Source organism: Amyelois transitella, chromosome Z (genome assembly GCF_032362555.1).
Source record: "Amyelois transitella isolate CPQ chromosome Z, ilAmyTran1.1, whole genome shotgun sequence".
Taxonomy (NCBI): Eukaryota; Metazoa; Arthropoda; class Insecta; order Lepidoptera; family Pyralidae; genus Amyelois; species Amyelois transitella.
In genome coordinates, this window is record NC_083535.1 from 3,051,762 (window position 1) to 3,064,686 (window position 12,925).

The 12,925-nt window shown below is 34.1% G+C and overlaps 1 protein-coding gene across 5 annotated transcripts in view; it reads left to right on the top strand.

Moving 5' to 3' along the window:
- The window catches only part of LOC106130562 (protein furry), a 137,085-nt gene extending 128,335 nt beyond the window's left edge, over positions 1–8,750 (top strand). For all 5 annotated transcript variants that reach the window (XM_060953642.1, XM_060953644.1, XM_060953646.1 and 2 more), the window contains 9 exons: positions 240–413; positions 1,977–2,114; positions 2,501–2,666; positions 3,007–3,149; positions 3,365–3,598; positions 4,216–4,362; positions 4,937–5,067; positions 5,811–5,941; positions 6,336–8,750. In XM_060953642.1, coding sequence (XP_060809625.1) covers positions 240–413; positions 1,977–2,114; positions 2,501–2,666; positions 3,007–3,149; positions 3,365–3,598; positions 4,216–4,362; positions 4,937–5,067; positions 5,811–5,941; positions 6,336–6,442 — 1,371 coding nt within the window. In that variant the 3' untranslated portion in view covers positions 6,443–8,750. The remainder of the gene's footprint in view (positions 1–239; positions 414–1,976; positions 2,115–2,500; positions 2,667–3,006; positions 3,150–3,364; positions 3,599–4,215; positions 4,363–4,936; positions 5,068–5,810; positions 5,942–6,335) is intronic.
- Positions 8,751–12,925: the final 4,175 nt, after the last annotated feature.

Below are 12,925 nucleotides of genomic sequence, written 5' to 3' on the forward strand. Positions count from 1 at the left end.
TTCACAATTTGAATCTCAATTTCATCATTTTTCATCATTAAGACATACAGCTGAACGTGGCCTTTCAAAACTGTGGGTTTCAACTCTGTGTACCCTGCAAGGAAATAGACGTGACAATATGTATTTTCTTTTTTTAATAACTGATCATTCAGATTTAAAAATATATTTGTGTATGGACTTTTGCTATACTTAACTAGCAATCAAATTATGCAAATAATCTAATCGCAGTATGTTTGCAGGTGATATTTAGCCAGAGTTCAGAACTCTTGGAGAGAGAATCATCGATGGCTTCATCCCTTGAGGAGGTCTCGGGAACCCCCGGCAATGAGCCCTCGGGCGGGGCTCCCCCCACAGACCACTTCGGGGTTTTTAAGGACTTCGACTTTCTCGAATATGAAAGCGAGAGCATTGAGGTAAGTTTTTTCAAAATTTTATTTCTTTATTCTATGTATTTCTAGCAGCGCCCCGGAGCTTCACTCTTGTGGGAATTTCGGAATAAAAAGTACACTATATGTTATTTCAAGTTATATTCTACTCGTTTATTTAATTTCGTGAAAACCGTCTTATAGATTTTGCATGAATGATTAACAAAGGCACATACTCGTGAATAAAATGCATTCAAATTTGTATTTTTAAAGCAGTTTTTCCTGCACGCTACTTCTTTTTAATTTTAAAATTACATAGGTATGTTGTACCTAAAAGTATGACAATCTAAATCGATCTAGCCATGTCGCCGGACATTCAGATGAATGAAAGAAATTTATGAAACAAAAATACTTTTTGATCTAAGTAAGCTTTTACCCGACTTCCAAATTATCCTATATTCGGAATTCATAAATAAGTACATCTTTCGTACAATCATGTGCCAAATTGCAACATCATTTATTAAAATGAGGGGTCATTCCCTTCGCCCGTTTTAACACTCATATAGAAAAATTGCAAAATATTAAAGCATTTACGATTTGAGAGCTAGCATACAACAACAGCTTTAAACTCACCTATTAATGATGAAATGTAGAAACAAAAGTATATATCATATTATGTCTTATCTTTAACAAAAACGATAATAATTTAGAAATAGTACTCATAAATTGATGAGATAAAACAAGAATAAACTTGATGTATGAAAACGATACTAAATATTATATGTCATTAAGAATTTTTAATGAAACAATCACTGTTACAAAGTACGCAGGTGTGATGTGAAATAAATCTATAAGTTCGTATTGATCGACATTAATTGGCCTTATTACATGTGGCCATCTGTGGTATTGTGTTTCAATTAATAAAAAAGTTAGGTTAGGTTATCAAGTGAAGTGACGTTTTTCGAGAGTACATGTTTTGTTATACCACAAATCTAATAGATGACGCCTTAACTACTTTTGTAATTAGTTAATGGTTGCTATATCTGTAAAATGTTGTAATTATGTGCACGGATTAATAAAAATTACGAACACAATATTGGCAGTTATTAAAAGGAATTATTTTTTTTTATTAAATTAATTTTAATTAATTCTCGTCTCTAGGCTATAGAGTTTATAGATTTTGTAAAAAAAATATTAGGTATTTTCTCGTTGTATACGTTTTATGTACATTGTTATTCTTAGAAGTTCTGTGTTTAATAGATATTATTAGAAATTACTAGTTGTGAAAAGCTTTGGCCAAGTTTTCACAGACGGCCGCCTGCCTGGCATCAACCCAACTTGGATAAATATTAATTTGTCCTAGAGTCCAAAATATTATTAAATATAGCGTAGAATTTGCTCATCTCTGCGACTTAAGTCACAAAACTCAAAGGTTCAGATATAATGACATGTTTCTAGCCCACCGCCTTAAAAAAAGATTTTACGTTAATAATTCCTCTTCTACTTTTACCGTCTTGGATAAATATAGCGTTGAGTTGGTATTTGATTCTCGGAAATTGATTGTCAGGTTAAATTAATCTGTACAACTTATTTAATATGTATGTGTGACAGGGGGAAAGCTCGGACAACTTCAATTGGGGCGTACGTCGCCGGCCGCTGAGCGAGGAGCGCGAGGACATCGGCGCCCCCGAGCGCAGCCCCCCGCCACAGATACCCCGCGCGCCAGATACGCCACACCCGCAAAAAATTGTAAGTCTTTTCTCACTTTTCTTCCTTTTGGATTGTAGTTGTAGGTTTATACCTGAGTCTCACCATATACTGTAATACCAAGGTAAACTTGATGGATGTAAAACGTATTATTTCCATTCACAAGAGATTTTGAATTATATTGGACTACATATACACTATATTGTGGCCGTACTTAGGATAGTGTAATCGCGTAACATCTCATAGGCAATGCACCCGCTTGGATCAGCTTTCTGCAATCAGATGATGAAATTATTTTTGTATAAATAACATCTTATTGGTGACTTCAAATATATTGCAATCCTTTTTGGTATTTATTTTGGCCGAATCTTGTAATTACAAAATTAAGTGTTATAATGGTGACTGAATGATATTTTTCTCGGTGTTAGTATCGCGTATCCTGGCAAACACATGACGACTCCTCAGACGAGGAAGGCGGGTGGGAGGAGGGGGCAGGCGGCGGCCGCGGGGAAGGCGATGCCGCCGCCTCCAACGAACATGCGCTGCGCCCGCGCACACACTCGTTTTCTAGCGCTTCGAGTGGGGAACCTGATGGTGAGTGTGTTTTCTTTTTGTCCAAGAAAGATTCCAGTCATTATTGATTTTGTTTTTCTTTTACTAGGTGATACCTGAGAGATCGCCCGCGAAATGTAATGGTTATGTTCGACATTGATACTCGAACTAACTCTTATTTTACATTAAATAAAAACAATTCCAACGTTTCAGTCTTGAAAATATAAGCAGATAGCTTAGACTACCTATTTATGACATTAGTACAGGTTGGTTTGTATGTATGTCAGTTGTAATATCGTGGTCTGTTGATCCAAAGCCATGGTTTAGAAACATTATTTATTTGCTAAATCTTCTGTGCAAGTACATATGTTAATGAAAACAGGTGACCGCGGTGACGTGACCCCGGTCCCAGGTTCGGCCCCGGCGTTACGCGATTCATGGCGCACCTCCGTCACGGCGCTCCTGCGACATGCCGCCAACATGCCGCCCATCGCGCTCGTGCACCGTCTACACACCGTCCTCAAGGTATGGTCATCATTTCACTACCATGAACTCTGCATAATATAGATTTTTAATATATAAGTAATCCTCCATTCAAAAATTTTAGGCTGTGCTTTGTCAGTCAATAATCATCATCCTCTTGTGAGTGAGTCAGGTTTATTTGCAGTGTTAGTAGCTTAGCTTAACCACTGACCTCCGAATCAACTTTTTATCCTTATCACATCAAACTACAACAACAGGAGGTGACCTGCAAAACGGTCTCCCTTTGCGCGGAAGGAGCTTCCTCTGCCATAGGGGGAGCGGTGGAACTGACCGCAGTATTGGACCGACTCAGCGGAGAGGAGCCCCCCCTGCTGTGGGTGGGGGCGGCGGCGGCAGACTGCGCCCGCGTGCGCGACGCCGTTAGATACGCCGCATTGGAAATCAACGAACATTTAGAGACCTATTTCGATAGGCGGGAGCACGCCCTGGAGGTTAGTGGACTATACGTACTATGTACATTGTGATTTGGACGTACCTTTGTATTTTTCTATTATGATAGCTTTCCATTAGTTCTTTCAATTTCTTTAATGACTATCCGTTTGCCAAAGATTGACTAATACAAAACACTTATACAACATATGACGTTATATTATACATTTTACAAATACTATATTATACATTTTGACGGCCTCTGTGGCGCAGCGGTAATACGCTTGTCTGTGACACCGGAGGTCCCGGGTTCGAATCCCGGTCGGGGCATGATGAGAAACAAACTTTCTCAGATTGACTTGGGTCTTGGATGTTTTTCTATATAAGTATTTATTATAAAATATAGTATCGTTGAGTTAGTATCTCGTAACACAAATTTCGAACTTACTTCGAGGCTAACTCAATCTGTGTAATTTGTCCCGTATATATTTATTTATTTATCTATTGTAACTTTTATTTATAAATTTATTTTATGTAAATATTTGACTTGATTTAATATACTTTAACGTCATCGCAATCATGATATTACGCAACAGGTTTTTAACTACATCGTTATTATCTTTAGTTTTTTATTAGTCGAATGAATAAATTTTATTGTTTTCTTAAATAATAAATGTAGACATTGGAGTGGCGCGGAGCTGAAGGCAGGAACGCGGCAGAAGAAACTGCCCGCTGCCTCTACAAGCTGATCTTCCAGCTGCTCTTATTGTTGGAGACCAACAACAAAATGGCGGTCGCTGTCTATCACGCAGCTCTTGATAATCGGGTGAGTTTTTATTCCTATTATTACAAATATAAATCAAATCACACCACTTTTCATACTACCTACATCTTTCAATCATGTTTCGACAAGGCTTTCCTACTACTGCTATGAGTTCAACGTTCATTCACACTCTCCTTGTAAACTTGCTTAACAACCTTCTTTTATTCATCCTCTTCACATGACCAAGCCATCTAAGCATTCACACGATTTGACTGCTAATAAAACGTACAACGTACTTAAGGAGATAGTTCAACTTTTGCTTATTCGATCTTTATACAATGTTCCAATTCGATCTTTATACAAGGCAATTCCAAAGTTTTGGTCCATAAGGGTTTCAGCAGACTTAATACAACAGAAACATACGATGGACATTTGAACCACTCTCCTTTTTTTTAAAGGATTATTCGCCACACATACACATTTTTATCACCACAACTAGCCTCAAAAATTATCACAATGGGATTGTGTCACGCCGTTCCGAGATTGGATTGGAGGATCTTGGATCCACATAGCCTGACCCATGGCTGCAACCGGAGCAAACAACACAAGAAATTGTTACTTAATTGTAAATTTTCAGGGCAAGGAAATGAGCGTCACAGTGTGCAGCGTCCGAAGCGCCTTGCTCGCGAGCACTTCCGACTCGTGGCTGGAGACCTCGCCTGGACCCCACGATGACAGCAGACTGCTGCAATTGATGCAGAGACAACGGTATGTTGGTTATGTAACTTCACTAGCTGTGCCCGCGACTTCGTCTAGAATAGATATTTTTGGGCATCTTTGAAGCCCTCAAGGATGAATAATTTTCCCCTTTATTTTAAATTTCCCATTATTTCTTCGCTCCTAAAAGTTGCAGCGTGATGTTATATAGTGTAAAGCCTTTCTCGATAATGGTCTATTCAACGCAAAAATATTTTTTTCAAATCGAACCAGTAGTTTCTAAGATTAGCGCGTTTAAACAAACAAACTCTTCAGCTTTATAATATTAGTAGATATAGATTGGAAGGCATGTAAACGGTGGAGTACAAACCTGATTACTGACTTCATTTTCAGGATGATTTTTGGCTATCGATTTTGTGTGTGCAAGGCAATATGCATGGAGCATCTAACCATCGTCATCTCCTAATTTTTGGAAAATAACTTTTACTCGCATCTTGTCTATGGCTGAAATCTCTCATTTGTGGATTCGTGTACATAGGCGGCGGCTGTGGGTGCAACGAGGGACACTAACAATGATGAGACAAAGGGGATTCATATATTTTTCGCTTTGTCGGAGTGCCAAATTTGCACGAACTTCATTCAATGATAACTTACATGTTGGAATTATGAATTAGTGTTTCAAAGTTATTATACTTATAAGCCATCCGGATCGACTGAGGCTAAATCACACAAAAATGGGGATGACTTTATCTTGTAATTTCCTTTTTTTTTTAAATTGTTTTTTTCTCATATAGCTGGGGAGCTGCACTCGCACTCGTCCGAGAACGCAACGCCGAACGTATACTGGAACGCGGTGAATTGCCCGAGGACGACGTGACCAGTCTCTTACATGTCTACTGTAAAGGGCTGGCCCAGGCAAACCCGGGTGAGTCGACTATCTTCTTCTAGGACGCTACGGGCCTGAGTGGGCCTTGAAAATACCTCTACCCACCTCTTTGGTCCAATCAATATTTTCGCGTTTAGTCCAAAAAGACCAATTGCGCAAAAAGATCGAAAAACTGTAATTGAAAAAAATTACGAATTCTTTTTTTACATTTGTTTCACATGTCTCTACAGTTTCAATCTGAGGGAACGCATACCCTCTGATTGAAACTGTAGCTGAGAGCATTCGGGGCGACGCTATAAAGTTGGTGTCCACTAAAAATTCTGCTTTGCTCTACCGTACCTCTTTTTTGTTTTTGTTCCAGATCAATATAATAAGTTTCCCCCACTTTGTCCTATTATTTGCTATTAAATAAATAATTAAACTTCTTTCACAGACATGGTGGCTATCACGCGCCCCGTCAACGAACTATCACAGAATCTGTCATTCATGATGGAAAGTCTATATAAAGTCTCTATGGTATTGCAACGCCACGATTACTGATGCCAGGACCCCGCGGCCTTCATGAGGTCGCGTCTACCCCGCCCCCCCACTCCCAACCTCAACCGCTACAAGTACAACCACCAATACCGACCGCTCACACGCCGCAGAAAAGAGACTATGAAAAATAAACCGGAAAATGAACCGCTATTGCCCGCGGGACCTTAGTGTGTATACGGCCTATGATTTTATAGCAAATTCTAGGTTTTTGTGAATTAAAAAGTGGTATTAAAAATTGTGTTTCTTCAAGTTTTGTTATTTAATTCGAGCATTTAAATAAAGCTGTGTTATAAAAATCTTAATTTGTAGTTGTATTTTAGGAAGGGATATATTGTAGTTTTTACTTATTTATCTGGATAGCCATTCGCCTTTTATTGAGCCCGCGGACAGCAAGTGTAATATTATATAATATTATAATAATAAGCATTGTAACATTTTACTGTTCGAATGAAGAACGTGACTTGACAATATTAACAGTTATTACTTAGAAATTTGAAGTCACTTTGATAGTCATTTTCTGAATGTTTAACAGAAAGTATGGAATTCCAAATAACTAATGTTAATTCGAGTTTTATGAATAAAACTGTTGATTGCTATTATCAACAATATATTTTACAATCCGATAGTTATAGTTATTATGCCTTGTTAAGGCATACAATAATCACCTTTATAAACATTTCAATGTTGTATGTCAACACTAAGAAGATTGATATTGTAAACACATATTTACAGCGCAATAAACATTCTATCTAATAATAATGAATTCTATGTAATAATAATACTATCTACTTCTGTTCTGGCTCTGTCTACTCGGGATTAGGGGCAAAGACGTGATAATATGTATGTATGTTATATGTATACCATCTACTTGGGCTAAAATCAAAACATAATAATAGGTCAATGTCTAAAACACTATAAACTAATAAACGGGCAGGAGTTAGTAAGAATTGTACGAATAAGTTTATGTAGTTAGCGTAGTTAAAACAAATACTAAAAAAACGTACTGACCTTAGTTCTCAGATAACTGATCTCAGATAGGTATCATTAATGCTTTTGGGTGTCTTGATCACACCGACGTTTTATTAAAAAATATTTTTTCTTTAATGTCTGACTGCGACAGCAGGTATTTTTTTTTTATTAGTAATATTATTGATCAAAATTAGTGTGAAATTATTGTCGAGTGTAGTTTGTTGCACATAGAGTTATATGGAGATTTTTTAATTACTATTTTGCCTTTTGTTATCTTCCAACATTTTACTGTTTTATGGCTCTGTCTGTACACCAAACTTAGAAATTTTGAGTTATTGCAGTTTTTTTTTTCAACAATATTTTAGAACTTCTCAGAGTCTGGGAAAAATTGATTAAGTTTGGCGATTGGATGAAGCCGTAAAACATGGAAATATGATTTTGTCTCTTTGAAATAAGCCTCAGGACGGCAAGTGTCACATTCAAATGCTCATATTGACCGATATAAAATCCAAATAATTATGAAATAAGGTATTATGTATTATTCTGGGTACCAATAATTGGACAAATAAACAGCAGCAACAAGCATTAAAGCTTAGGATAAATATTTTGTTTTGAGAAAATAAACTAATTAATAGATATATTTTTTATCAACTTGCTGTTTCTGCATTAGACGGAAACAAGAAAAAGTTTGCATATCAAGAGTATTAATTAAATATACAAAAAGTTCAGCAACTGGACAATTAAACAATAGTTTGAACAAAGTTTTCTCGTGTTTACTCAGCTACCGTTTGTGATATTATGTATTTTGTAGTAGTAACGACAATATTTATTATTTAGCTTTATTTTTGATTTGTTATTGCGTACCATTGTTTACATGAACTACCTATGTTTTCTCACTGTAATATTTTTTACACACACATACCTACCAAGTATTTAACAGAAAGTGCGAAGTAATGATAAAATGAAAATCTTGCTCGAATTACAAATATTATAGAAATATATCTTTTTAGATAGCGCTACGTATAATATTATAAAACATTAAAGACATTGTTAATGTCTACTGCGAATAAAAATAATACAATTACTGTATTAAGTAAGCATTCATAGTATTTCGTGCACCGTAATATTTAGTACAGTGCTACGCCCTGTCTGGCCGTATTAAGGCGCCATTTTGTCAGTCTTTGCCGTAGAGAGGCTTCAAATGTATAACGATAATGTTAAAAGGCTACATTAAAACAAATGTTAATAACTGCGCTTTAACATGACCAGATTTAGTAGAAAGACTAATGAGTATAACCAGTTGTACAATGTATTTAACTAAATAAACGAATCACTAAAAATATCTTTTCAGTTTTTAATAGACAACCTATATTTTTAACTCTTAATTTTTTTATCAAATTGGCATATGTTTCCTTCATGCTTGACACATCTTAGAAAGACATTGATTTTAGGCAGGCAGGCAATCGTGACAACTTTGCCGAATGAACTTTTTTACATCATGAAAAAAGGTGTAGCGAATCTAATCAATCTAAAAAAAACTTTTATTAGGCGACGTCTATGTTCTTTCCCAATGTCTAAACTATGTTTGTGCAAAGTATCATCAAAATCGGTTCAGTGGTTAAACTGTGAGAAGAAAACGAAACTACTTTCCCATGTATATTATACCTAATATTAGTTATTATTGGGATATTTGTGAACGTCTGTTGTAAATTTGTCTTATCAAAAAAGAAATAGCTGGGAGACGATCACGCAGTATATAGCGAAATCAATAGGATGTTAGTGCCATCGCCAAACTGGAGTCCAGAAGACGGACTTCATCGAGGTCTGTGCTACAAAGAAAACGCAAGCTGAAAAGGTGCTAGAAATGAGAGAAGTTAGATAAAATTTAGGTTTCTTCGTATAGTTTTATTTTCACTCACTATAATATATTCTAAACTGAAACATAAAACGTGAGAACAGTAATACCATAAAATAACTGACGTTATATGAAGTAGAATTTTTTATATTTCCATACATCACAGTTTCATTTATATTATGAAATTTACTTTGAACAAGCGACACAGAGAATCGAAAAGACGACAATATTTGTATAGGTGTGTACATACATATTTATTTCGACAAATCATTTACATTAATATTTTAAACATTGGTATAGATTTTCTTTCAATATAAAGGAAAAAATAAACCATTTTTCAGTTTTCTCTCAGATGTTTGTGATATATTCCAAACTGGCTTCGTAAAAAACTGCCCCAATATTTAACTACACAAGTTATGGTTCAAAGCTATGATGAAAATAAGGTATTAAATGATCATTATATTTAGATCCGTTTCTCGAAATAATCTGAAACATTTATTCGCACCATTGCATTTAACTACAAAGTTTCACACATCTTATGATTTTAGTAAATTGTTTTATAAATCGATGCCCCTGCGTCGACTGGACGCGGCCCTCGCTGTGTATAAGACAAAAATGTAAATCTATTTACAAATACTTAAATTTAACAATTTTAAATTCTCAGTCCATTTTATAAAAATACATTGATAGGTATAATAGTAACATTCGTCTATAATGAGAATAAAACCACCAAACCGACAGGATATTTTCAGTTATGTCCAACCACTTTGTATAATATAGTTGATAAACTTTTAAATACAGATGATGTAATTTTTAACTGAAACTCCCCTCTAGTTATTACGGACTTCGTAAAAGTGCACCAAATTGACGTATTTTCAATAAAATAACAATAATATTTCTTTATTACATCGTGCTATATAGCTTCCATTATTTTGGATCTGAAATATTTCATTTACATTTTAAAACTTATTGAAAACTCTCAACTTTCACTTTTATTAGATTTTACTGCACATTAAATATTTATTGATAAAAAGTGTACTTTCCAACCTTTTTATGATCTCAAATATTTATTCACTTTATTTTTTAATATTTTGAAAATTTCATATGTGCATTAAACATCTAACTACATACTTTTGACTTAATTTTTTTTTGTTTATAGTAATCACGTGTAACAAAATGTGGCTAAAATACTACAAGTTGCTTGTTATTATGTTTTCTTTTATAAAGCCGTAGCATGTATGTTGTAAGTGCGTTCAATTTTAATTATCTTTAAACCTTTATGACCAAACTACCACTGCCCTATAAAAGATTAGTACAACTCTAATTAGTGCCAGTTAGGTACCATCATGTAGAGAAAAACTCAGCATTATTTCAAATAAAATATAATCATAAACAATCTTTATTTCGGTTTTCTTAAAGTGCAACTAGTATTCCTGTATTTCTAAAATATATCACTAGTATATAATTGTACAGTGCTATTTATTTACAATATATACACGTGACATACAATATCTGATTTACACATTGATTGAAAAGACGCATCACCTAATTGCTCGTAAAAGAAAAACGACAAACCATTGCTTCTTATAGAATTGCTTTTAAATCATTACAAAATGTAAATTACTATACGAATTGCAATAAACATTGTAGTTGTACGCTTAACAATACATACACATACATAAAACATGAAAAGGCATTCCAAAAGATGACACACTAATATTAGAAATGACATGACTTCATCAATATTTGTTTAAATTGCATATTGCACAGTGTCACAATAAATATATCTGGTATGACACATAATATTAATTGTGATACCGTGACCTTATTTTTTACATTTCGGAACGCCAATAAGGCCTAAAAGCTACTTAAAATGAGATATCAAAGTATAAAATAATTATGCACATATAGGATCTTATATACATTCACAAAATGGCTTCAGCGTCAATGGCGTCGACTATGTTTACAATTAGCCCTAATGAATAATACTCTCTTAACTCGCGTCGATTATAAATAACGTCCCCGATTCCTACACATGTAACAATATTGTAAATAATTTCTGAAATTTAAGACATATTTGTTCATAAATTATAAAGAAATATAACATTCAACTTATTGAATATCAAGGTACTTTGAGAAAGGGAGATAGCGACAATTTGCATTACACGATATGAATTTAGTTATTTCAAACATGTAATTACTGACCTATATGATTGGATGAAGCGATTGAAATATTACAACAGACAAATGGGGATAACCCGAACGTCGCATGCTCTAAGTTGATAAAACGTATCTTTCTATTCTACAACTCATTAATACTATCTACTAAAAGGCTGCCTCTTTGCATAGCTCATATAATTAACAATAATTGGCTCGATACAACATTTACATAAATTATCCTAAGACCGAGGCGTCCAATAGTGTCCTCATTTACTATACAGCCAGAATAAATTCACTTCTGAATGGTCTATCTACTACACCAAACTATTCACCACATATACAATTAAATATTTATTTCATATAAACAATTTATTTCAGCGTTATTAGTCTCTTAAATTGCTAATGCGCGCGAATCCATTTCAATAGCGTCAGGTTAGGCTAATATTATTAAAGTTGTATAAAAATAAATAAAAATAAAATGTGACAAATCAATAAATTATGATTCTTTCATATACAAATATACGATAGATCAATACATTCCGAATTCATTAATATACAAATTAATAAAAAAAAAAGGAATAAATAATTAAATAATAATTATTACTTGTCTGATGTCTGTACATTGATTTGTCGTCACGCATAACCGATTGGTATCAACGCAAAAGCAATTTGTGATGGTGACAGTACATTCGTACCCTCAGTAATTCTGCTAAGTTATCATCTTCACCATAATTACTACAAGCTCTCGTTTTGGTGCAGTGGAGAGCGTGGGCCCGGCTTCCATGCACCAGGATTCGAACCAGAAGCTTAATACCATTTACATAATATCCTAGTACAGTAGATTGCTCAAAACATTTAAAACCTGTTTATTTTTTATTTAATACAAAAACTTGATCTTAACTTTTTTAGTGATTTAATAAATATAAAAAAAATCATGCAAGCGTCACAGTTATTTATGATTAAAATTACGGAATGGAATTTTGTGACCGTTTGATAAGAAATTTAAGTTAAATCTGTGGTATATCGGAAATCATAGGACCCATTTTTTATCAGTGCAACATTAAAAAATCAAGTATCTTTTAAAAATATAATTTGTTTACCTTTTTTGGTTTCGTCTCAGTACTCAAATAAAATTTGGCAGCAACAGAGACTTATTAAAATAATTTACCTAGTGTAAATTAATAAAATATATAATTAATAAGTTAGTGTAAATTAATAAAATATATAATAAATAAGTTAGTGTAAATTAGTGAAATACATATATAAAAAACCTGATGCATTTGACTCGAGATGTATCTAATATTATAACTAATCAAATTCACACGCTAAACCAACTGGTAGGTACTCATGAAACCATAAAACCCGCTTCAAAAATAACTTCAACAGATTTCATAAAATCAAACGGTAAAAATGTGACATTCCCAAGTTGTTCTAAGGGAATTTGCTACATAAATAGCTCTAACATAAAAAACAAAAATGCTTAGTGGTTTGTGTTTTTTGTA